We start from the raw sequence: 26753 nt of genomic DNA on the forward strand, positions 1-26753 counted from the left end.
TCCTCCTGTTTCCTAATGCTTTGCATACCCCCGTTTGATCACAGGCCCTTGCAGAACATGGGCTCAGAGCTCTGAACTCACGCCATTCCTCTTACTTCCTGCCTTTCAGGGATGGAGTAATTGCTGTGCCGAGATGGTGGGTGGGGGGGGTTGTTGTAGAATTTTTGGAGCAGTATTTCTCATTGGAAGGAACAACCAATGTTGTTTATGCAGTAACTGTGCACCTGTTGCTATGGTATCTAGGCACCAGGCACAGCCTTAAAAGCAACAGATTCATCTGTTTTTGCTGTTGGTTGGCAACAAGAGTAGTCCTCCCAATGGCAAACCATTCCTCCCTTTTCAGATAGAGACCTTTCCCAGTTCAATCAGTAACTGGGTAAATGTCAGGCTGATAAGATGTGCCTTGAAGGCCAAAAAACTCTTGGGGTTAGAAGTTTTCAGGCAGGGACCTTCCATGGAAAAGGCCCAAGCCTTCAATTTGAGGGACTTCTGATAGCGCTTCTTATTTCAAATGCTGCAAGTATATCCTGTTCCATTTCGTGCTGTAGATGAGTGTATGTATCGCATGTTGTCTATTTTAGTTATCTGCTAATATTTATTTACTTAGGAAATGCAGCCAGAGCCAGGGATTCTTCCTTCAACATCCTTTTATCGAATGTCCTCTCCCATCCTGTCCTCTGAGTGTGCAAGTCCTGATCTAGATCAGGATAGCCAGATTAGGAATGAGGGCTTTCTTAAGAAAGGTAAAGGAAAGACCTCTGGGAGACCACCAGAGACAAGTGACTCAAACAGACAGTTTGCAGGGACTTCCCCAAATAAATTGCAGCCACTTCTGACAGCAAAGTCCAGCAGAACTCACCAGATCTTAGCTGATGTGGAGAAAATTTTAGGAAGGACGCCATCTTTTAGCAAATCGGATGTAGACAACCAGCAGGGCCAAGACAAGACCCCAAAAATTGGAGACAAGCCTTGTCTTGGTTTTTCTGACTCGGAGTTTGAAGGTTTGGATGTTGTTAGGACAAAGCCCATTTCCTACGTGTCAAAGAAATCGTGTTCACAAGACATTGAGAATGGGAGAAGTGTCCTTGATTCCCCCAATGTCCTGGAGGACAAAGGTATGCTCTTTGTTGAGGAAAAGCTGTCTGACGACTGGAAGGAGGAGGAAATGACAGGAGAGTGTGTCTGTCAGCCTGATGACTGCTTATCAGTTAGAGAAAGATCAACAGGGCCTGGTGGTGATAAGGAAAGAGACCCGGGTTTATCACAAGCCAATGAAAATGAAGCTTTCTTGACCCCCAGTGCCCCTGACCATATTTTTTACAGCAGGAAACGTGAAATGATTCTCTTTGATGCCAGTCTCCCAGAAGACCTGAGTTTGATTGCGGAATTTGATGCTCACTATCCCCAACGGGAGCTGAGGGCACACAGCACAGCAGTCGAGAGCAGAAGGAAGAGAAAACTTCAGGATCATGCATTGAGTCAAGCCACCAAACTTTGCAAGAGCAATGAGGCTGTCGGCAAGTGTGAGATAGAGCGCTCAAAGCGGGCAGAGTTTGTTGAATCTGAAGGAGCAGGCCTACAAGTAGCCCAGAAAAAAGACATGTTAGACTGCCACCTGGCAGTCCCTGAAGTGACTGCAGAAACATTACCCTACACCATAGGGGTGGAAGTTTGTGCTCAAGCAGGAGCTGAAATTTCTGCGTCGGAGCCTGTTTCTCTTTGTGCTGGACAGCACGAAGAGAAGGAGAAGGCAAACGGTTTGGGGCCTGAACCTGATAGCAGTGTTACAAGCAGTTCCGCTGACCATTTTGTATCACAGATTTTGGGAGAGGTTGATAACTTCTCCTGGGATCTCCAGAGCTCTCATGAGTCTGACAGACAGACAGACCTGCTTGCTGCTGCTAAAGGTCCTCTGCCCACTCATCCTTTCTCAGGAACTCTCCAAACTCAGCCACAAAGCTCAGCCAATGAAAAGTTGCAGAGTGACTGTAACTCTGAGGATGAGCAGTTCTATCAGTATGTGCAGGAAAACGATCAAGTGCCTACTCAGGAACATAGTTGTGTCAGTTTTAACATGAAACTGAATAGGTCACGTGATGCCCCTGAGACGAACAATGAGGGCAGACAAGAAGAAACAGTAGAAGAACAGCAAAGGACAGAGCCAGTTCCTAGAGGGCTAGAGGCAGATTTGTTCACAGAAGGTTTACAGGTTTCTCCTGGTTGGCTTTATCAGACCACCGAGTGCCAGGAAAGCAGCAGGCTCTGTCGGCAGGTGGAAGGAGAGTTGACCCAGAGCGGGAAAGCGACTGAGGATTGCAGCAAACGGGAGCTTTGTGAAGGAGCAGGCAGTAATGAGGTAGGCAGCTTAGACTTAAAAATCCCTCTGTAACTGGTTTGCTGTTCCATTATAAATGAATCAGAGGAGTTGAGTGGGCATTTTCTCTCTGCTGAGCGAAGTTTCAGGAGAAAGGGAAATTACCTTCCTGGTGGTGGTCACATGAGCTGATATGGCAGGTATTCTGGGGGTTTATTAAAGCTTTGGGGTGCAGGATAAAAAATACCTTGCGGCTGACCTTCCTGGCATGGTAAGCACTACATAACTTACATCCTGGGTGAATTCTACAATAATATAATATAATATTTCTGTCTTGTGAACTATCGAACAGATCACATGGAGCAGTACATGGGTTGGGATTATTACATTTAATTACAAAGTAATTTCTAGGAACATCTCCCTTTTTTGTTTTTCACTTGCTTTGAGGCTCCACCTTAGATCAGGGCCCATTGTGCTAGCCACTGTCCAAACACATAGAGCCACTCCCTGTGCTGAAGAGTGAACTGTCTAAATAGATAAGGTAGACCAGTGGTGGGAGAAAGAAAGTGTCTTCATTTTACAGACAGGAAACTGAGGCTCAAAGCGATTAAGTGATTTGGCAGGGGTTATGTAGGGAGTATGAACAAGCCAGGAATTCAGTCCAGTGCCTTAACCACAGGGCTACCCTTTCTGGTGAACTCAGAAAAACAAAGGTTGCATGAACTTGTTTTCTCATGGAAGTTGGGCATTAGCACAGTGACACCCCGCCCCCCGGTGCAGGCCTTTTTACAGGCAGGTGCTGCACGACCTACTTTGAGCAAACCTCAGTCTTGACCTGAACACCACTGCTGTTGTCTTATGTTACATCTTGGCAAACTCAAACCAGGTAAATTCATGGGAGAGCAGCAAAGGTGGGCTTGGAATGGTGCCATCTCTGAAAGCAGTCTTCTCCCTCTTTCCCCTCCGCCTCCACTCTTGGGAAACCAAAAGATTCCAAAGCACCGATTAAAAGTGATGCTTCCCTGCAAAGCTGACAGTGAACCCGGGGACATGGGGGTATGCAGCAGATGGCAAGCAATGCTCTCTGACTGTTTTGCTTTGAATATCATGGGACAAACTCTCCGCCCTTCATAGCTTGATAAAACAATTCAATCCAAAGTATTCTTGTTTCTTTTCAGAGCTCCCACCTCTCCATTATTAGGACATTTATCCTGGGCTACAATTGCCTCGTTAATTAAAAACAAAAATCCAGGTAGTATTTAATGTTGGATGACAAGCGCTCAAGCTGTTTTGCTCTGGCCTGCAGCTGCGTGTGCTTGAAGCTCACTCTTCCTCCCCAAGAGGCAGCGCAGTTGAGTGTCCCCCACTGCTATAAGATATACTAGTTTTGGGCCATGGTGCTTTCCTCCACTGCATACAGTGGGAGGTGCCTCATCGGTGTGAAGAGTGTCCTGGGCTGGCTTGTTCTTTGTTTCATAAGTAATTGCCTCGGTTTAATAACGACTTGCCAAATCTTGTGTTCTGAAGAAATAAAATAAAAGGTCAGTGTGTGTATGTAATGTTAATGAATTGCTTTGGTCCCGTACTGCTGGTATCCAGCTGTGACTCCACTGAATTGCTAGCTTCGATTTCCAGTTACCAGCGTGTGGTAGCACCCCCTTAGCTGATAATAACTATGACTATAAATATCAGATAAATTGCAGATTATCCTGGAAGTTTTAATTAGCTGGATGGAAGTGAGTTTTTCTTGCTGAAGGACAACTAACACCCCCAGCTTCACGCACACAGTTAATAGCCATCGGTAGAAAATCACTAGTTAAGCCCAGAATGTGTAATTTACACTATAACCATTGATTTGGCAACAACTTGGTGGAGGAGAGATCAGTGTGCGTTTATCTTCCTTCCCCATCCCCCGGTGTGCTAGTGAATTAACTGTGTTTTCAGTCTGTAATTTTGTATAAACACAGTGTACGGGAGACTGCTCTACCAATGCACAGGGGCTCTGTCAACGCACACATGCTCTGTTGAAGAAATGCTACAGAGCTGTGCTGGCAAACCATAGGCGTATTTGAAGCATGCATTAGTTTCCAGTTTATCTCGGGCTGGGTATTGCGAGGTATGACTTACTGGATAAAAAATTCCACTGTGTAAAATAGAGCTTTGAGATGCTCTGTGGTGGTAATTCAGGTCCTTGGTTGGGGGCCTGTTTGTGTCACTGCTATACGAGAGGGATTATTTCCGAGCTAGCCTATAGTTTCTCAGCCCACCTTTACAAGTGCAATTTAAACTTTGGCTCTTCTGATCAGGTCAATTGAGTTCGGCATTTTCTCCAGCTTGTCCTGTTTGATTTCAGCCCTTTATGGGACTTGCGTTTGTTTAGAGATTTATAGATTCCAAGGCCAGAAGGGACCACTGTGATCATCTGGTCTAACCACCTCCATAGCACAGGCCACAGGACTTCCCTAAATTAATTCCTGTTAGACCTAGCTCAGACCTTTTAGAAAATCATCTAATTTTGCTTTAAAAATTCTCAATGACGGAGAATCCACCACAGCATTTGGTAAGCTGTTCCAGTGGTAAATACCCTCACTGTTAAAGCTGTGTATCTGATTTCCAGTCTGAATTTGTCGAGCTTCAACTTCCAGCCCTTGGATCTTGTCCTGCCTTTGCTGCTAGTCTGAAGAGTCATTATCAAATGTTTGTTCCTCATGTCGGTACTTACAGACTGTCATCACCCCTTAACCTTCCTTTTATTAAGCTTAATAGATTGAGCTCCTTGAGTTTCTCACGCTAAAATGTTTTCCAGTCCTTTAACAGTTTTCATGGCTCTTCTCTGACCCCTCTAACTGGGATGGAGGGAGGAATTATTCTCAGGGTTTTTGCTGTGCTGTAGATGGGAGAAGCCTCAGTCGAAATTATTAAGAGACCCTTGGTGAAGTTCTGCAGCAGAATTGCCTGCCACTGAACAATTGTACTTCTCAGCCAAAGTCATTGCTGCAGTCCCAGCTGCTTATTGCAGCTTCTGGACGGCAGGAGACTTCTTGCCATCCCAGTGAGACTGTCATGCCTTATTCTGCTTAGAATAACAACAAGAAATGATGAGAGAACCCCCCGAGCCCCTCATGGGTAATTGGAGGGGGAAGCTGCACAGTTAGCCTAGGTCCTACACAATCAGTTTGTTGGGCTGCTGAGCTGTTATTACTTCATATGGGCATCCCTGCTCCCCCTCTTCCTGGCCAGCAGCTCGAAACTCAACAGTGAGGGCAAGGCTGGCATGGGAGGACCCAACTCAGGGAAGGGTTGTTTCAAGTAACAGCAAGAGTGTATTAATCCTTTTGGTTCGTTCTTATTTGAAAAGTCACGGATTGATATCTGGACAGTAATTCACCATAAACGTCACTTCTTTTTCTTTGCTGAGGAAACCGAATTTGTCAGCCGTGGTTTCTACTTCAGTTATTCAGTGCTGTGCAAAGCAGCGAGGGGTACAAGATGGGAAATGCTGTCTGGCCTGATTTTATTAGAATAGTACAGTGATTCTGACCACCCTCCTAGGCATTCGTATAATGTTGTTTGTGAATGTGCATCTATAAAGTTTGTGTATGCCAATATGGTTATATTGTATTTTATCTACTCCCTGATGTTTTGGTGGTGTTTTTCTGAACTTTGTGAATCAGACAAACTCCTGGCTGTTGTGAACTAAATAACTCTGTGTTCATATGGGTCCTGGGCTATATGCACAAGTGAATCCACCTGTTATTTCTCACACATCTGAGTGCTGGGTCTCATTAGCAGCTTTTGAGCAGAGGTAGTTTAAATGGTAGCAGGCAGTGTTTAGATAGGAGTGACTCTTTATTTTTGTAGTTTTATACTTGCAGACTGGAAATGGTGCTTGCTCTCTTTCTCTTGATCCATCTCAATTGTGGTCAGATACTTACCTTGTCCTTGCATGCCCTAGTCTCCAGGTTCCCTGCTAGCACCTGTCCAAGCTCCCCTGGGGAGTCTTGCTCCTTTACGTGGTGTCGTGGATGGTCCAGCCAGTGCCCTCCGTGGCTCGCTAAGCACCGATGTGGAGAACTCCGGGGTACCCAGTCTGCTGCTCAGAGAAGGAACTCTGGTAACTCTCTCCCTCTTCACTGCAAGTTCAGTTTGGGATGTGTTTATTGCAATGCGCCAGGTTTTCAGGAACCTCCACAGACACACTAGAATGGTGTTTCAAAGGCAGTATCCCTGTTGCTCGTACATGGTTTTTTATCCTGTCTTTTGAAGCCATGCTTAGAAATGTGAAATGTGTTTCCTCCATCTACATTTTCTCCCCTCGCCCACCGCCCCAATGTCTATACAGAACCTAGTCCAGAGTGGCCCTGATCCTGGGCCTGATGCTCTCCAGCCCACTGCAGTCAGAATGACGCTGCTGGAGCATAAGAGTTGCTCCTCTCTTTCCCCGCCTTCTAGCTATGGAAGCTCTTATGTTGGTGCCCATCATTCTAGTATTTGAGCCCCCATGTGTTAATTCTGCCAGGGAAGATGGAACACTCATTCGCTGTGATAATAGGATATCACAGGTGCCATCACACTAGTGGCTGAGCAGCTGTTCCCATCTGATGCTGAAATGAGCTGTTGGGCCTCAAGCCCAGCCATGAGGGGAAACGTTCACTTTGTAAAATAGCCTCTGGCCCCTCATTGGTCACCCCACAGAGAGGGGAAAGACTAAAGGGGCTGCAGAGACTGAATTTCCTTTTGTTTTCCAGCGGAGGTCCCTCCAGCAGCAAGCTGAGACACTGGGCTTGTTTACAAGCCCAGTTACTGAGTGGTGGATCAGGGTGTGAATCTACAGTGCGCCAGCTTGCTGTGCAGGACTATCCCGTGTGGACACTGCTGCAGCACACACAAATCGTGGGGCACGACTTTCAGTGCACTGTAGCAGTGTCCATCAGGGATGTTACTGAGTGGCAAGCTGGTAGGCTGTAGATGAACGTGCTGGCTTGTCTTTCAATAACTTGCCATGTAGAGAAGCCCACACTAGTGGGGGTGGGAGTGAGAAACTTTTGTTGCTATCGGTTTCTGTACTTGTTTGGTGGGTATAGAGATCTTGCATCCCCAGAGCTATCAGTCTTACACCTTCTACCAGCAACAAATCCAGCTTAAAAAAGAAAAGCGGGAGGGGGAAGTCTGTTGCAAATCCAACTTGATGAATTTGTATTTTCTTCGGTGGGGAGATTTTGCATGTGTTTTTCTTTACAGTGAAAGCACCTTTGCTATAATGGAAAGTTTTGTGTAAAGCAGACCTCACCACCTCAGTAGTCGAGATATGTTTGCAATGATTGTCTGCAAAATAACTGTTTCAGAAGTCAAGTTAGCCTGCATAGTCCTTGATATTCCGGCTGTTATGCTGCTGTGTGCTACTTAGCTGGTGAGAGAGTCCCTCTGCTAGGGATGGAATTGGACTGCCATGCTTTGATATGCCTGAGTGGATGCCTGTGTCCTTTCCTGTTTGGCTTGCTCTGGTCTAACTACTCTTTCCCCCCCCCCCCCGCCCCTTTTTTTTTTTTTTTGTGTCTGTGTGACTTTGCAGCCTCCACAGACCCTTAAATCCACCGGCTGCACTAAGAGCTTGCTGGGATCCATGCATGAAGAAAAAGCCTCCTTAAATCTCCTAGCTCTAGATGAAGGGGAAAATGAAGAGGAAGAGAGTGAGAATCAGGTAGCAAGAGTGCTGAGAAACTTGTTAGATTCCTGTGAGTGCCGTGTGTTGTTTTTGTGGGCTGTGCGTAGATCCCATAAGAGAATAGACACTGATAGTCCTTGCCTCATGGGGGTTTTCAGCCCAGAATGTCCTGTGGTTCCAGTGCTTCTGGGTTTAACTTAGGCTAAGTTTCTTGTCTTTTCCCCAGGGTAGCTAACCCTATTCTCGCTCTGGTTTGAACTGTTAGGTTTTTAAGAGGGTGAGTGCTACTGTCTGTAGGGGGTCTTGGCCATGGATGTGTCAGCTAGGGAAGTTTCCCTTCCAAGTGCATAGCTGTGCTCTCTTCTTTTCCTAGATGTATAGAGGGTTTCATTGTTTATTATGGACACGTTCACAATCTCTGTGGGCCTGATCCTGCCCCTTTGACCTCATTGGCAGCTTTGCCATTAAATTCATTGGGTACAAGATCCCAGGTATAGTGGACTAGACTGAAATCTGTATGAGCACACTCATTTGTGAACTCATTGTGCTATTGGGAAATGGCAGTTCAGGATAGCAATATGGAAGAATCCTGCCAACCCAGCAGAGAGACCCCTTACCCAGGTGGCTGCCTGTGTGGAGCACCTGCTTGCCATGTGTAGCTGGTCATCGCTCGCATTTGTAAAGAAGAATAATTCCAGAAGCGATACACTGCTAAGGAGGGTTTCTGAAATGTATCAGATGGTTCCATCATGTTGCTTTAACACATTGTCTTGCAGTTCTCCTGCCCCATTTCCACCAATTACTAAATTGTAGAATGTCCTCAAGCATGGCCTGAAATATGGCCAGTTGCAAAGATACAAACTCATGTGCAGTTGTTTTCCTTTTTTGAATATATAGAGTCCCCGTGGGACAGCGAGACTGCTCAAAAATCTGCACATGGATGTTAGCGCCCTAGGAGGCGGCTTCGAGTATGAGGTAAGAAAGAGCATGTCCTTGGAATTGTCAAGGGCATTTAGGAAAGAAATGGGTCACTTGAGATAGTAATGACTGGCTGGATATTCGCAGGTGCTCTAAGCGGATCTGGGGCTGAGTTGCTCTGCTGTTCATTAGTCATTATCAAACATATTGTTCATATCATTTGCAGGAACCTGGGCTTTGTAAGGGAGGTCCTAAGATTGCATTTTTAAAATAAGGCTGATGAATTTACATTAGTTTGCATAAAAATAACTTTGTAGCATTGTGAAATATTTCTGTAGAACTTGCTGTTGTTCAGGCTGTGTATCTGTTTAACTTGTGAGCCCTTTGTTTTCACATTATCACTTTCTAAAAAATTCACTTTTGGGGATGAAATTTTCCTTGATTGGTCTCTGTCCAAAGATGAGTCTCTTTTTAAGTTTGAACAAAATCCAGTCAGACTTTCTTTGAGTTCTCTGCTTCTGGGGTAGGTAGATTAAAATTCCTGTTTAAAAACCACAGTAAAAAATACCACACTTTGTCATGTAGGTAAATTTAAAAAATGGCTGAACTTTGAAACTTGGCATATAAATAATGCTAACAGATGTGCTTTTGTATAAGATTGATTGAGTGAAAAAGACATACTGCGCATGTCCAGAGTAGGTTTTTTGGGTATGTGTCTGCTGAGGTATTTAGAAGAGCATAATGGTATTGACCCCTCTGGAGCATTGCAGTCCATGTTTTCCCTGCTTGGCCTGATCAGGGGTTTGTATGATCCAGTGTTTACTTCTCTCAAGTCAATGGTGGGGCTATTTATCTGAGAGAATTAGTATATGTCAATTGAAGTACACGTGGCAGGATCTTCTAAAAGTCGTCAGGGCCTTAACATGAAAAACAGGAGAAGATGACAGATTGCACCATTTTATGGGTCAAAGGTTTTTGCTGTATTCTGCAATATTCTGCAAATTCTGAGGTTTTTGTGTTGTTTTTTTTTTCTTTCGGGGGGGGGGGTGTCTGATCTCCTGTTGGTGTAAACAGGGTGTAACTCACTTGAAGTCAGTGAAGTTGCACTTGTATAAACTGATCATGCCTATGCTAGGTTTTTCTTCCAAAAATGTCCCACTATTGCTTACAATGGTGCAGCTACACCAGAGTTAACAATGTGGGGAGTTCATATGCAGAGAGAGCTCCTCCATTTGCTGATGTACTTAATGCAGCGTTGTCTAGATCTCCTCATAATACACAAGCATTTCCCCCACGCTACCTAGTGTAAGAGGCAATTACATTTAAAAAATATATCCGTTAATGGAACTTCAAGTGTGCACAGTTAAAACTAAGCCGGTGAAGGGTCCCACAGCAATGATAGCTCTGCCCAGTTGTGCATCCTGTATATTTCATAATGTACATTTATGGCATAAATAGATCCTAACATACTCATTTAACTAGAAAAAATGGAATAGAAATACTACCTACGTGCAGTGTGGCATAGTTATTATTCAGTTAAGAGACTTGTGCTTTCCAGAGACACAAATGAAAACGCAGTGCCTGCCCTAAGAAGCTTAAAAGACAGCCATGGATAATATGAGATACCCCAAGAGCATCTGGGGCTGGAAGTCAGAGTGGTTTTGTTCTTTGGTTTTATTTTTGAACTTTACCTTTTTGTCCTTCTTTTATAATGTCAAGGTCAGGTCAGTCATTGACTGTCCTGGATTAGCATCTGTGGGTCTTCAGGAGAAGAGAATCTTTAGGAGGGATTAGAATGTGGAAAGTGAAGGGCCCATCTATGGGGGTGGTACGGAAGGAGGCATGAAAGCTGGAATGGGAGAAGTAGATGAAGTTGGGAAGGCTCTGAAGAGGGGAGTGATGGGTTCTGATTGCACACAGAAGATAAAGTTGGCAGTTGTGTGTTGGCAGGACTGGGGATGGGGGAATTGGGAGCAGGAGGTCAAGCAGAAGATGAGCATTGGGCCTGGGTGAATGTCAGGACAGGAAAGAAGGTTTGGATTTTCACTTTACTCTGAACAAAGAAGCAGCAAAACTTAGTGACCATCTGGATGTGAAGGGAGGAGGGGAGGCCAAGATGACCCCAGGGTCGCAAGTCTGAGTGACAGGGGAGTTGTTGGGTAAAAGGGAAAAGGTGAGGGTTTGCAAGGAGAAATCAGAGCTTGGTTTTGGCCACTGTTGGGTCCAGCTGAACTCTTAGGGGCACAGTTGCGGAGGCCGTGGAATTCATGCAGCTGGATACGGGTATCCCAGAGGTATCATATAGTGGGAGAATATCTGAGGGCCAAGGACAGAACCATCTAGCCCCTTCTTGAGAGTTAAGGTTACTGCAGGAATGGCGGTATTTGCATTGGGCAGGATTTCATTTAGTCTTTGCCTTTTCCAGTGGGTGAATAGAAGTAACGTTCTCAAGTAAAATAACCGAATATGGAAATATGGCAACTATATTTCAGCGAGGTCTTCAGTTTTTTTTTCCTTTTAAAAAAATACCACTCCAGCTTCATCATTCCTTTTGGCAAGTGTGTTCTGGTTCTTTGGTTATGTGGAAGCTGAGAGGAATATTGGCACATGGCCACTTTCTTTAGTATAAACGTAGAACCTTGGTCACTGCTCCCTTTTCTGGTGCACTGTTGCCCTCAAATTACTGCCCTCAAATGTTAAGCATCGACAATGATTTAAAAACATGTGTGGCCTTGAAGCATATATTTTTTTATTTTTCATGGGGTTGGGGTGCTCCTTGTCCATACATAATTAAGAGCAATCAGGGTTAGGATGACAAGGAAACAATGCTTTATGTGTTGAAAGCAGTTTGTAGTGATTTAGCCAGACTGTTCCTGTGGGCATTAATCCCTTCTCGATGCTTTAAAAATTCCGCTCCAGCATCTGTGAGGCAAATTAATTGATTTTAAAATGCAATGCAGTATTTTCATTATCCTTTTTCATGGCACATGAAAAGTAAGCTTTCAAATGCCTGCTGCGCTGGGCATAGTGTGCAAGGCAGCTTGTGTTAAATTGGATGTGAATAGGAAGGACCCAAGCGGTCTTCATCTCCAGAACAACAAGAGGTCTGCTGGGGCCCAGTTCGTCACTGAAATGTTAATGTGGCTAGGAACAAAGAGAGCTTAGCATTCCACTGCCATGGCAGGGCTTTGGGATCTGTTATGAAATGGCAGTTGCCCCCCACAACCAGACTGCCTCTTAAGAGCTAGTAACCTAGATGGATGTTACCTTGAGTCCTGATGAGTTATTAATGTCCCACTGGAAATTACCATTCATGTTTAATGCCATAAGATGGCAGTAGGAAAACATGTTAGCCAACTCTCTCTCTGCATCCCAAGCCCTTCTCTCACTTCCTTTTGATTTTGTAATAAAGCTAAGGTCCATAAAACAGGCCCCACAAAGGAGTGTGTGAGAAGTGATGGGATGAAGTGCTAAGCCAGTTTGCCTACAGAGCTGGTAAAAATTCACTCAGTGGATCAAAGACTGAGAATCCGTATTTGGAGACAATAGGTGATAGTTTTAGTGAAATGCAGTGGTGCGGTGATGCTTGCTGGGAAAGGAGACTGCAAAGAATGAAATGAACTGGTTGAAAGAGAAGGAGAACTGAAAATAATTCATAGAAATCCCAAGGTGTTTTAAGGGGGGAGCTGGAAGCTGAGTAACTAAAACTGGGGAAGGGGAGTGGGAAATCAAACCAGTCAGATGTTGAAGAACTTGATTTGCTTTTCTTACATTTGTGCTCATGGAAACACTCTTTTTTCTGGGGTTTGGAAGGTAAGGAGGGTGAAGATGATGGGGTTTGAATTGTCATTGTTAAATATTCTCTGAACCGATCTTTGAGGGATTTCTGGGGTAACTGCGGCAAAGATTATATTAACATGACTGGGAATACAAGAGGACTTCAGGCTATCATGGGAGAGGCCTGAAGACTTCTGACTGCGGGTGACTGGAGAGAGAAAATTGTGCATGACATATCGTAGCAAATCATTCTGTACCTCTAGCAGTTCAGGGAGCTTTGGCGCTCCGCATTCCAAAAAGGTCTATCTGCAGGTAAACATTCAGCATCACATGGCCTATCTATACGATGGAACATTAAAATGCAACAATATTTTAGCAGATGGAAATGTGTGAAAGGCGAGCCATCTCCATAAATAAATGCAGCACAGTACAGTGTGCTAGTGTGTATTAAAGCAGAGACGTGTGCAGGAGGGAGTGTTGTGTGTTCCAAGGAAGTCATGTGACATCCATAAATCATGGGCACAGTGTTGACTATCTTAAGGGTAAGAATAGATAAATTGTTCATTGTATTATTCTCTCCATTGTAGTGAAGAGCATGGTTAGCAACTTCTGTAACCACTAGCCTTCTCTTTGGGCCAGTGAAACAAGCCCCTGATGTAGCGAGAGCTTGGTAGAACAGTGAATTAATCAAACTGACCAGCAGTTTGAAAAGCAGAAGCAGTAAATCATGCTGAGCATGTACAGTTTTTGACATTTGGGAATCCAGGGTGGAGGGGCTTCTCACTGTGTCTTACAAATCATAGAATATCAGGTTTGGAAGGGACCTCAGGAGGTCATCTAGTCCAACCCTCTGCTCAAAGCAGGACCAATCTCCAATTTTTGCCCCAGATCCCTAAATGGCCCCCTCAAGGATTGAACTCACAACCCTGGGTTTTGCAGGTCAGTGCTCAAACCACTGAGCTATCCCTTCCCCGCTTTGATTGGATCAGCTTTGGCCTTTAGCCAAAGGTGAAGCTTAGAGTAGCTAACTATGGCAATGAATTCATTTAGGATGACTGACCATGTATCCCCATTTGGGATTGTCTCAATCATTGCCCTTTTGCTACCAATGTAGCATCACATCCAGGATCTATCTCGGTAGAAGAGGCTTGGTAGAAGGTATTAAGTTAGACGGTCTCTCCTGGCAGTCACCTTGGTAATCTTTTGCTGTCACTCAGAACGCTGTGAAACTCTCAGGTGAAGTGGGTGATTTAAATGCAGCCGACACTCTGGACTCTCTTCTTGGCTTGCATGTACACTATCTGTTTGTTGTGAAGTATCAAAATCAGTCCAGCTAGTTTTTAGGAGAGAGGGGACGTATCTCCAGGTTTTGAATACTACTAGACCTCTGTTTTTTTTTTTTTTGGAAATATAATTTCTCTTGCATTTAAATGGTATCAGTAAGAGAGATGTAAACTGTGAAACTCCTTTTTGGGGACTGTAGGTTGGCACTGTGTGGTGTGCGGGGAGAAAGTAAATGAAATGCCTCTTGCACCCCCAGTTCAGAGGGGTGGCAGCTGATATGTGGTGTTCTGCTCATCAGGGCAGCTGCAGAGCAGAGGAAGACAATTGTGGTACTCGGTTAGCCAGTGTTGCAGAACCTGGGCTCCAGCACCTAAGGAGTTCTGAAGATGAAGCTGGAAGTCTGAGAGAGGTGACAGTGGATCTCTCCTTTCACTGGCTTGCATGATGTCTCTGAAGCTTTGCATGGTGTAGAAAACAGGCACCTGCTAGTGCTGCAATAAAGCATCAGATTGCTGTTGTTGTTCTTTTCTGGTGATTAAAATGTTGCATGGAAAAGATTTATCAACCTGAACAGCAAATGGGAAAGCTTTCCAGGCTAACATTGCAGATCCTACACTGCTTTGTGTGCTTGTCTTCCCAGGAACAATCCAAACTTGAGAGTCTGGCTTCAAACAACAAAAGCCAAAGAGCTCACATTTTAGAAGATTTTTGTATGTCATATGTATGGGGTTTTTTGAGCTAAATTCCCAGCATTATGACCTTTTGTGTTAAACTTGTTTAAATACCAACAAACAAGCAGCATCGCTGCATTGTTTTTCATGGGGAGTAGCAATTCAGCTTTAGTGATTGCTGCTTGTAGTGGTCATTCGTTTCTGTGCATCATGGATTACTCTATGAAATCCAGTCCCATGGGTATTGGTGTGTTTGCTCCAGATTTATGCTGAACATTGGGGCATTCAATTTATTTGATAGGCAGGAATTTCTCGTCATTCAGAGTGTCAGTCAGCTGCAGGTAAAGTATCTTACAGCTTGTGGGAAGACCCGCTAGAGCCAGTTACTACCTGACTGACTTGAGATAGCACCGAAATGCCTGGTAGAATTTGCTTTGCCCTTGCAAAATGGGAGATTTTGCATCTCTGCTCGTGTGTAATTTGCATGGTTCACTATTTTATAGAACAGCATGTAGTGATAATTCAGATATAGCATTCAAAACTAGGCTTGCCTCTGTCTGTTCTTAGAATCCTTCTGAACCATTCCAGTGTGTCATGTAAACCTGCTTAAAGAGAAGTCTCTTATGCCCATGACCTGTAGACACTCCAGTGAATGCAGAAGGGAGTTGTTTGTGTTCATCAAAGGGAAGAATATACCCGTTTTAGCTTGGTTTTGTTCTAGGAATGGAGAAGGGTCGTGCTGGGCGTGTGCTCTACTGCACAGTAAAATACCCTGTGAAATTAGAATGGAAAGGGGCGACCATCGCTAGGCATTCTTAAAAGTTAAGTATCTTGGCTGTTTAGTGGTGAAACAAACAAATTCCAAAATGGAATCATTCATATGATACATCAATCAGTGGCCAATCTCTGGCGACATAGTAACATCCAGGAATGAGAGAAACTTACTCAGGACTGGGAATCATATGAAACATGAAAATATAAAATTCTTTTCGCATGTCAAATAAATGCATCCCTTTGAAAAGCCCTGTAGAGGTGACCCATGCTAATGGTGCATTTGTAAGCCTGTGTTAATGGGGCCCTGAACTGAAGTAGGTTCAAGTTTTCATTTTATCACTTGGCAAATTGCCGGTGACGCTCTAAAATACAGTTATGATGCATTGTTTGGGGAGAATATCCAGTGATTTGATTTCTCTCTTTGCTCTCCCCAACTCAGCTAATAAATCTCCTGAGTCCTGCTGAATTCCCGCATCTGAATGGCAGCCTGCTAGGCATCCTTTCAGTGTCTTGGCATTCTGGGCTTCAGAGTGACACTGTTCCAGCAACACCGTGGTAAAAATACCTAGATAAAATATGCCGTTTGTGTACAGTACAGACTGTACAAAGACTTTAGCTAAAGCCTTCGACAAGTCACCACAGCATTAATAAAACAGTGAGAAGCTAAGAACTGTCAGTGACTCGGTTTGCATTCTGATGAGGGAACCTTTCCCAGCTTTCTCCTGGTGGTTGTACTTTTTGCTGTGAGTTTCCTGAGCTGCCTGGCTGCCATGCGATGCTGCTGAAGCTTTGGGTGACTAAGCTTGTTCAGATCATGTTTTCCAAGTCTAATATGTCCTGTTCATTGGACCTTAGGCTAGACTAGCTCCTTTGCTCTCATCAGTATCCCTTTGCCAGTTTTATTCTCATTCTGGCCCTGAAGATTGTGGGTTAGAATCCTCTGTCTGTTCTTGGCCCAGTGCTGAAGGTAGACAATGCAGTGGGCATATCCTGTTTACCTGGCCTAGGTGACGGCTCCAGGCAGAAGTTAAAAAAACCAATAACACTCTTTCTTTCAAACTACCTTCTCTTACTAAACAGATTGCAATGTCTAGGGCTGTGTGTGAGTGCTAGTGAGGGGCATGTAATGATTAACGTGCTGGCCTCTGGTCCCTGCAGCATCAGACGCTAACTCGCACACCTTGGGATCCCTAGGGTATGAAAGCAGAATTCCAGCAAAACAAATCCCCCCCCTCAGAGACGAGGACATTCCTCACAATGAGGTTCCTTTTCTCAAAAAGTGGGATAAATTTAAACAAATTCAAACTGGCCTTGCCGAAGTCACCCAAAGCTTTGTGATTCCTTGTCCTCCTGTAGGAGAATATAGACCCACTTTGGTACAAAGGATCCTCCCAGAGAAGGGGCAAAGCATGAGCGCTATGTAGCTCTAATTGTGTTTAATTTGCTGCCTAGAAGGAGTCCTTGAAAGTGAATCACCCTGAAGAAAGTCAAGAGTTTCCCTGGGATTCTGATGGTGTGCGCCCTCCAACTCTGGATGAACTGCTTAACAGAGATGCTGACAGCAGCCTGTGTGGCCTGAACAAAGAGGAGTCCAATGGGAAACCCATGGGGAATGAACTGTTAGAAAAGGAAGATACTGATGTAGAAGATGTGGTTTCTGTAGCTTACAAACAATCAGGAACTCCGGGGGAAAGGACAGCGGTGGGGACAGATGTGGTCAGCAGTCAAGGGCATCCCGTAGCTGCGTCTCCAGATGTTAGAGCTGCTGAGACAGATCAGCTGGAAAGCGTGGCTGTCACCATTGACACCATGTCTGTCAATGAAAAGATTGTAAATGGAATGAGGGAAGAAGCAACTGATCTGAAAACTGACAGCAAGCTGGACGCTGGGAAAGTAAGAAATCTGCCTGCTTGGGCAGGGCTTGTTGTGAGAACTGCTGCCTGCAGCCTCTACTGCTTTGTAAGGCCCTCATTCAGGAGAGCACTTTAAGCATGTGCTTAAATCCCATTGACTGCAATAGGACTTGGCATGGACTTAAAGTGAAGCATGTGTGTAAGGCTTTCCTAGTAGTAATGCATTCCTGAATTGGGGTGCAAGTGCTCTACAAATTCCCAGTTTTGTCTCTAGAAAATCCCTTGTTTTAATGCACATAAGAAGTGCTGTCCAGAGCATCCAGAAGGCAAAGACGCTGAACTGGGATACACATTTCAAATCTTAGAAGAGAAATAAGACCCGGGTTTCAGTGCTGCCATCTGTAGTAAGTAAGCTGGTTTTTACAGCAACCTAGTAGCTTTCTTTGACAGGGGAACAAGCCTTGTGGAGAGAGGGGAAGCGGTAGATGTGGTATATCTTGACTTTTAGTCTGGCTTTTGATACTGTCTCTCATGACCTTCTCATAAACTAGGGAAATACAACCTAGATGGAGCTACTATAAGGTGGTTGCATAACTGATTGGAAAACCATTCCCAAAGAGTAGTTATCAGTGGTTCACAGTCAAGCTGGAAGGGCATATCGATAGGGTCCCACAGGGATCAGTTCTGGGTCTGGTTCTGTTCAATATCTTTATCAGTGATTTAGATAATGGCATAGAGAATACACTTACAAAGTTTGTGGATGGATACCAAGCTGGGAGGAGTTGCAATGCTTTGGAGCATAGGATTAAAATTTAAAATGATCTGGACAAACTGAAGAAATGGTCTGAAGTAAATAGGATGAACTTCAATAAGGACAAATGCTAAGTATTCCACTTAGGAAGGAACAATCAGTTGCACACATATAAAATGGGAAATGACTGCCTAGGAAGGAGTACTGTGGAAAGGGATCTGGGGGTCATAGTGGATCACAAGCTAAACATGAGTCTACAACGTAACACTGTTGCAAAAAAAGCGAACAGTCTGGTTGCATTAGCAGGAGTGTTGTAAGCAAGACACACAAAATAATTCTTCTGCTCTAGTCTGCGCTGATGAGGCCTCAACTGGAGTATTGTGTCCAGTTCTGGGCACCACATTTCAGGCAAGATGTGGACAAATTGGAGAAAGTCCAGAGAAGAGCAACAAAAATGATTAAAGGTCTAGAAAACATGACCTATGAGGGAAGATTGAAAAAATTGGGTTTGTTTAGTCTGGAAAAGAGTAAACCGGGGTGGGGGGATGGACATAAAAGGTTGTTACAAGGAGGAGGGAGAAAAATTGTTCACTGAAGAAGGAGAAGAAGCAATGGGCTTAAATTGTAGCAAGGGAGGTTTAGGTTGGACATCAGGAAAAACTTCCTAACTGTTAAGGTGGTTAAGCACTGGAATAAATTGCCTAAGGAGGTTGTGGAATCCTCCATCGTTGGAGGTTTTTCAGAGCAGGTTAGACAAACATCTGTCAGGGATGGTCTAGATAATACTTAATCCTGCCCTGAGTGCAGGAGACTGGACTAGATGGCCTCTCGAGGTCCCTCCCAGTCCTACAATTCTATCATTCTACGTTCACACCATGCCCGGCTGTCAGTGGTTTCTCTTGGCTTGTTTAGAGATGGGGCAAATGTGTAAAATGAGTTACCGGTCCTGATATTTACAGGAAGGAATATGAAAGTGAGTCATCTGAGGAAGGATGCTGAAGAGAGGGTGTGAGGCTAGAGGGGACCAAGCCTGTGGGGTTTGGTTCCAGATTTGGACTGACTCTGCAGAATGTGATCCTTTCCGGTACGCATGTCACATTTCCCACCATACTTCTATTGAGATCCCAGAAAGCAGCCAAGCCAATAAGCAAGGTGTTTTACAATGCAGTCTCTGGTGAGAGTCAGAGCCTGAAGTGTTCCCATTCCAGCAGGGCGTGTTAACTCTCTGCCCCTTGGAGCTGGGTCCAAACAGATGCACAGTGTCCAGTCCATAGACAGCATATCCCAAAAGGCCAATTCCTCCCCAGTCTGGCTCAGGTTCATAAAGTTAAGCATGTGTGTAAGTTTTGCAGGACTGGGGCATAGGGCACATTCCTGTACACTCTTACCCCCAGGAGTTGAACTTGCTGCTGAGCATAGCCCTTTTAAAGACCGTACGCTGCTCACGGTGGTAGATGCTACAGTTGTGTATTCCAGGCATTCAGGGCAGCGTGAGATCTGGAGTGGGAGAAATAGCGAAGCTAGGTGCAAGGCTTGAGTTGGGAGCCAGAGCAGCAGGCTGGACTTGGGGAGGGAATAATGGTCAGAATTGGCAGTGGTTGGAGTTCTGAAGAGCTTTGTAGAAGAAGTGGGGGAGCGTAAGCACTGTACGAACGCCATTCATCAGGGGATGTCCAAATGTTGTGGAGACCATCTGAAGAGCACTTCTTTACCCTCTCCAGCCCCTCCTCCTTCCAAAAGCCCTTTCTCTCTGCAAAGTGGCGTCTTGTGCTTGTCTGTGGGTCACACCCTTAGAAATGCCTTTCGTGTAGCGTCTAAGAAACTTGGGTGCGTCTCTGTGGTATGTACAGATTGGATTTGTTTTCCTAGTACCTGTAGGTCTGCTTTGTGTTGGAAATGGCCATGTATACACACACTGTAATGTAACAGTATCAATTTTGGATTTTTAAAGGAGTCCGAGGCCAGTGAGCACATGAAAGAATTGCAGGTTTCTGACCGTTCGGATCATGAGCTGCTTCGTCTGACGGTGAGTCCTTGGGCATCGACCTTGTGTTCCTCTATGAACACTCAGCAAATGAGTCCTCAGGCCTCCTGCAGTCCCCTGTCCCTGTCTCCCCACTGCTGGGAAAGAACTTCACAGCGTGGCCCAAACCAACACAATATTTTGCACTTGCTTAGGCTTGCTTCCAGGAGTCTCCAAACACTTTTTAAAGGCTTGGCTCAGTATAACTCCATTTCACTGCTGGGGAAACACAGACCCCAAGAGCTGAAGTGTCTGGACTGAGGTCCTGCTGTGAGTCAGTGGTAGAGTTGGGAAGGGAACCCAGCTCTGACTCTGGGGATATCCAGAGCTGTGAGCCAATGTGTTACCCCTCTGTGTCTGTATGCGCGAGCTTTGCTGGAGATTGGACTGTGTATCCGCTCCCTACCTCACCAGCAAACTCCTCTGCGCTCTCCCAGCCCAAACCTCGCCTGGCAGGTAGTAGTCAGCAAACTCCAGCCCCCGAGCTCCTCAGAGACGGTTCTCTTTGACACACAGACTCTGTCACCGTTCGTTCACAGAGGATATTAAGTTTGCTGCTCTGTTAAAGCATTGTTATATTGCATCTTATTAACTTAACTGGGGTATACACCCCTCCCTTAAAGCACAGCACTGAGTTGGTTTATAGCAAAAATAACATGAGTTCATGAACAAAAGGACATAGGTTAAGTGATCTCAATTAGTGGGATAAAGGTAGAAATGGTTATAAACAATTAAAAGTGAAAACAAGAAGACTAAAACTTAATCTAGCAAGACTACAGTCTTTGTTCAAGATGTTTTCTCTCACCTACAGTCTGTTTTCCAGATTTTACTGGCCAGGATCCATCACAGAGCTCAGACTGCTTAAAATCAGAATGGCCAAACTGGGTCAGACCAATGGTCCACCTAGCTCAGTATCCTGTCTGCCAACAGTGGCCAGTGCCAGGTGCTTTAAAGGGAATGAACAGAACAAGGCAATTATCAAGTGACTCATCCCCCATTGTCCAGTCCCAGCATCTGGCAGTCAGAGGTTTAGAGACACTGAGAGCTTGGGGTTGCATCCCTGACCATCTTGGCTAATAGGTCGATCAATGGCTATCTCTTGTTTTCTCTACACCATCCTTGCTGTTCAAATCTCGAAAGTTCGGAGCAACTCGCTCTCACTGTGCAGAGGTGGGAAGGATATCCCTGGGTGTGGTAGGTCTGTGCTCTGACTCCTGGGGATCTCTGTTAGACCCTATGTACACACCTGAAACCAGCCCCTTCTCCTTTTATTTTCTTTTAGGACTTTGGTTTCCAGAGTCAGATCTCTGAGCAGGTCCTGGATATGGGTATTCTTTCTGCTGCTCTGGACAGCCCCAAGGTTGAGGTGAGTGGTGGCCGTGCAGTCAGCGATGGAGCTGTGGACGGGGGATAATGTAACGCTGGCACTTGCTCTGAGCTTCTCATATGAGGCTGTCTGAAGGGAAACAGAAGTGCAGTGTGGAGGCCATACAATGAATAGTGGCAGAGCTGGGCTTAGAACCACAATCTGCTTGAGCCCTAGTGCGGTGCCCTGTCCATGCTGAATGCAAACCACAGCTAAACGCAGAGGCAGCTGCAATATGTTCCTTGGCTGGAAAGCTGGTTCCCATTTAGAGCCAGCGTAGACATACCTCGTAGTGTCTGTGAATGGGCATGTTGCCTTTCCTTGGGTCCCTCTTTCTCTGGCGATTGCTGGTGGGATGGTGAGTGTATTTTATATTTTCCTGCTCTGTGTGTGTGTGTGTGTGTGTGTGTGTGTGTGTTTCTCTCTTTCTTTCTCCTAAGTGGACGGGTGGGATTTGGATAATGGAAAACAATGGCAGGGAAAAAAATAAACAAATGTTCCAAGAAAACCAGAGGCTGACTTGCTCGGACAGATGTCAGTACGAAGAGGCTCTGGCGTCTTATGTTTTTTGTGTGTGTGGCCTAATTTGTTGGGAAAATGAGACCCTCTCTCTGGGTCAATGTGGCATGTGAACAGAGGTGTGTGTTTGTGGTGTGGCGAGTGTGTGCAGTTACCACATCCAGGAAGTGACTGACTGAGCCCAATTCTGGTTGAAGGAGGCTTTTGGGCATCTGGAGGTTTTATCTGTCTCTCTCCAGTTTGTTACCAAACCAATTTTTCAGCCCCCACAAGCCAGTTTTACCTTCCCCACTGTACGAGGTAAGCTTGGCAGTGCATCAGCTGAACGAATGTGTTGCACTGTGTGTCAGTAAGCATTGGGTCGGGGCTCCAGCTGGGGTTTACTCAGCCTTGATCTGATCTGTAAGTGAGTCGATCAGCCGAGTGGAAGACACCCCAAGTGACAAACTCGCCACCTGTCTGGCAGAGAGTAGAAATCCAAGTTTGCTTAGGTGGCGTTTGGAGAATACACCTGTCCTCTTGTGCCTAATAATGAAGATAATCGGGTGTGAAAGGAAAAGAAAATATGTGTCTGCTGTATATTTTCCCCTCTCCTTTTTGCTACAGCATAAGTATCATGCATACAAATTCCTCGTTGGATCAGACACATTTTGAGTTTATTACAGCCTTGTCTCTAGGAAAGAGAGGTGGGTTTGAAATGGTGCCCCCTGCAGAACTGCAGCTGCTCCTTTGTGTTGAAAGAGGATGTTTTCAAATGACACTTCTGGTTGCTTAGAATGTGTTTATTTCTATACAAGGGGCTTGCTTTTGCTTTGGCAAAATATCCTGTTTCTTTAAATAAAATTGCCTGTGTGACAGCTGAGCGGCCAGTGTTAGGGTTTGCGTTTCTCAGTGCGTACCCTGTGTCGGGATCTGCAGTAGACGAGCCCAATGGCTCAGCAGAGGCCGTGTTGTTTGTTATCTAGAGTAAGGGACTGGGCTCCCGCACTCACGATGAATAAGGCACTGCACTCTCCCCACCCTGCCCCCGAATCCTCCTTTTATAGATGGGGCGAACACCTGCCTGGAGGGTTTGCCAAGGGCTTTGAGATCTCCGATGAAGATTTTGTATAGACTGGAAATATTTTTTCTGGCCTCTCTTTAGGGCTGGAAGGGAGGGGATTTCTCCTCTGCAGGTTGAGGGTGATGATTTTCATTTGACTCCGAGAACAACATTATTCCTATCGGTCTGATCTATACTAGCATTTTCCCTCCTGGTGATCCCATTATTGCTACGCCAGGCTCAGCTCCAGCAGCGTAGCTAGAGTGGACCAGGTGCCACAGCCGCAGCCCTGTTAACCCTTTGCTGTCTAGACTGGCTCTGAGCAGGCTTAGAGGACACAGTGTTTAAGCTGCTGACGTTTGGCTCCACCAGTGAAGCTGCCTCAATGGTAGCAATAGTGGTAAAAGGCTAATAAAGAAACAGGCACAGGGCCTGGTCTAATTGCCTTCAAAGTCGATGGGAATCTTTATCTTGCCGTCTGTGGGTTTTGATCATGCCCTTAGAAAGGAATTGGGTTAGATTTCCCCCTTGGAGAACAGTTTGTCATTTCTCCTCCCCTTCCGTCTCACCCTCAGTGTTGTGTTTCATCCTGAGCGGTTTCGCAGATCTGCGTCCCAGCAGAACAGGAGACCAGACTAATAATACCACTTCACTCTCCTCCAGGATCCCCACTGGACGGTACTGAGGTATGGGGAGGGGAAGGGACTTGCCCAAGGTCACACAGTGAGTCAGTGGCAAAATCTGGATTTAAACCCTAAGTCTCCTGACTCCCAGCCCCCAGCTCAATCCACTAGCCCAAAGCCGTCCCTGGGGCTAGAACTCTGATGCCCTGCAGAAGACACAGGCTAACCCCAGCTTTTAAAAATGAACCGAAGCAATTCCTTTAATTGCAGTGTCAAGGGGTGCAGGTCGCTCCAGTTGGAGAGAAAGAGACCAAGTGAGAGCCAGGTGGCAGCTATAAGTGTAGACTCCCCACCAATTACTCTAGTAGGGGAATGAGATCTTTCTATGAATAAAAATAGCCATTTGTGCTTTCAAAGGTGACAATAACGGATCCCATCTGAAGCCAGGGGATGTTTGCTGAGGTACCTGGTTTTTGGGACCTGAAGCCATTAATTGCACCAGTCAGGAGAGAGGGCATGAGCAGGAGCTGCCTGGGAGAGGTCTGACTGGGTTGACGTGATGAGAAGTGACAGCACTAGGAGGGAATTCTTCTGCTCTTTGCTTTGCTAGAAATTTGCATAAATCATTGCTATTTATAATTTCATTTTTTTTAAAACGTTGGCCCTGCCCCTTGGTGCACTTCCATATGGCAAAGTCACCGCCTCAGCTCCCGAGCACTCAGCCACCAATGAGTGTGCGGGGAGCCTCCGATCAAGAGATGGGCTGTTAACACTTTCCCTCCCAGAGAGGCACTCCCCTCACAGGAGCAACAGCTGGATTGCAGGGAGGCCTTGGGTCCAGGACATGTAGGCTTTAACGGGCCTTGCCTTGCCTTGCCCTCCCTGGGTGGAGGGGGAGGCTGTTTCTGATGCCTTAGCCTTGTTCTCATCTGTTGGCCTCATTGCATTGGCTCTTTATCTGAGACTGAGTTGTCTGCTTCTCACTCCCCTTATGTTCCTAGGCACCTTGTAAACTTGCAGGCTCACTGATTTCCTCTCTCCCCTGCTAGAAGATCCCCCTTTCCTTCGGCAATTGTGCAAGGCTGCTTCGTGAACCAGGCAGCAGCAGTCACTCCAAGTGGATGCTAGCGAGAGAGTCTTCCTACCCCAGAGTCCCAAGGGTGTTGCCTGCGAGAGGGCAATTTGTCTCCATGTGGTGGGGTCTGACTCCACCTGTACGCACCTGAGTCTGGCCCCTCATGATCTGATGCTGTCCTGGAGAGAAGCCATGACGTAGGACTGAGTCAGGAGTAAGGGTCTACTCCCAGCTCAGCCACTGACTCCTGCTGTGAATTTGGCCTCACTTCTGCATCTCTGTTTCCCTTCCTGTAAAATTGGGCTCGGGATTCAAGCCAACATTTTCAAAAGTGGCAAGTGGTTCTGGTGCCCGACCTGACTTTCCAAGGTGCTGAGCCCCCGCTCTCTGAAAACCTTTTCAGATGTGTCAACTTGGCCCCCAAAATCACTAGACAGTTCAAAGCATCTTGCAAGGATGCTGTCAGGTTTATTAGTGTTTGTTTGTAAAGCTCTTTGAGGTCTTTCGTGCCCCAGAGAAGGACAGAACATTTTGATTTTAGCGATTGCTTGGACTGTTTTCTGAGGGCCAGTTTATTTGCTGCTTCAGTGTGGTGCTCAGCTACAGGGACAAAGCAGCACAGGCTTCCCTCATCTCTTCTGCAGAGCGACTGTAAATTCTCAAGAGTAATGGAGTCTGCAAACCCCACACCGTTTGCTTTTACCTGCAGGCCCAGGGGCTGGGAGAAGAGGAAAAGGACCCAAGCAAAGCCAGTTTAGAAGAAGAGCAAAGCAAAAGAACCAAAGCTGCTGAGAGGTATGGTATAAACAGGCCAGTACTACAAACGATGGATGTGGAGGTCAAGATCCCCACTGCTCTCCTATCCAGCCTATACCTGAGGCTATTGTAGTGTGATCATTGCAACCCCTGCAGGAATCCCCCTGCTAAACACCCCAGGGTTTCTACAGCTTATCTTAAGATTTTTCACTTTCTTCTCTTCTCTTTTCCCTCTCCCCTGCTGTCTCGGCAGGTTCAGTGCTGCTTCAGGCCTCTGGCTGGGTAGGCAAGCAAACGATGTACTTTCATCTCCCTGAAAATTCCACCAGAGAGAGAGAGTCAGCTTCTTGTTTCCCTTAAGGCTATTTGGCTTTTCTCTAAGGCTAGAAAACTTTTTCTTTTCTTCTGTGTTGCTGATCTGGGTGAATATAGCTAACATTTTCGCAGTCCTATCAGGATGCTTTGGACTAGTTCAAATCTCCTGTTGTGGCTCCTGGCATTTAACTATGGGAGTCTCAGTCACTACATATCATTTATATCATCAGGTTATTCAGGGCCTGAAGCAGCCCCTCCCAGTCCACGATATACTGGGCCTATTGGAATATCAGTACTGTGCAGCTAGCTTATCAGTGGCTAAATGCTCTTCAGTGACAGCCCGGCTCCCTGTTAATGACAATGGGTGAATCCAGCCTTGACCTAAGTGGGACCAACTCCATTTATTTCCATGAGGGTACATTCCTACAGCAGGCAGAATGGATCCAGTATCCATATTAGACTATTTTGTGTCATGATCTGTTGAAGTTTTAATTCTGGAGAGCAACATTTACTATCCCAGGAACAATATGGGCATCCTAACACTTAGTTATTGCAGGGACTAGAAGATCTGTTTGCTTGTTTTCTATTTGTGGTGACAAGTTTAAAAATACAGAAATGTTCTGACCAAAGCAGCTCAGTCTTCCCGCAAGTCTCTGCTGGGAGCTGAAGAATGTTTTGTTTGTAAGAAACCTAATCTCCATGTGTAGTTTCAAAGTATTCTGGTGTGTTGGGCATTTGGGAACCATGGTCCTGTGCCCTAGTGCCAAAGATGGCCCTCTTCCAAAAAGGCTGATGGAGAGACTGATTGCAGTAGTCCTTATGACCTGCCATAGACACTGGCGAACCCAGTGAACTTGTGCTCTGAGATCCTGCTCATATGAAGGCTCCCTGAAAATACATCCTCTGTGCAGCAAACATCTTATCTCTCTATACCTGCTTCCCAGAGCTGTGTGTTCACTCTATTCATTCTTTATTCCTCCTGTCTGCTGGTAAAGCTGCTTTGTACTTGTCTGGTGTCTCTTGTCTT

At 45.6% G+C, this 26753-nt stretch overlaps 1 protein-coding gene across 31 annotated transcripts in view; it reads left to right on the forward strand.

Moving 5' to 3' along the window:
* CEP164 (centrosomal protein 164) overlaps window positions 1-26753 on the forward strand; it is a 111979-nt gene that overhangs the window by 15662 nt on the left and 69564 nt on the right. For 10 of the 31 annotated variants that reach the window (XR_006287087.1, XR_006287089.1, XR_006287088.1 and 7 more), the window contains exons 5-13: window positions 608-2356; window positions 6270-6428; window positions 7887-8015; window positions 8877-8954; window positions 14257-14367; window positions 16856-17296; window positions 19959-20033; window positions 21313-21396; window positions 25365-25450. Coding sequence is in view for 26 of the 31 variants with exons in the window: in XM_043534210.1 (XP_043390145.1) it covers window positions 608-2356; window positions 6270-6428; window positions 7887-8015; window positions 8877-8954; window positions 14257-14367; window positions 16856-17296; window positions 19959-20033; window positions 21313-21396; window positions 25365-25450 (2912 nt within the window). In the remaining 5 variants the exon portion in view is untranslated. The remainder of the gene's footprint in view (window positions 1-607; window positions 2357-6269; window positions 6429-7886; window positions 8016-8876; window positions 8955-14256; window positions 14368-16855; window positions 17297-19958; window positions 20034-21312; window positions 21397-25364; window positions 25451-26753) is intronic. The other 21 variants (XM_043534214.1, XM_037882498.2, XM_043534215.1 and 18 more) reach the window with 16 other exon arrangements.

Source organism: Chelonia mydas, chromosome 22, assembly GCF_015237465.2.
Source record: "Chelonia mydas isolate rCheMyd1 chromosome 22, rCheMyd1.pri.v2, whole genome shotgun sequence".
NCBI classification, from domain to species: Eukaryota; Metazoa; Chordata; order Testudines; family Cheloniidae; genus Chelonia; species Chelonia mydas.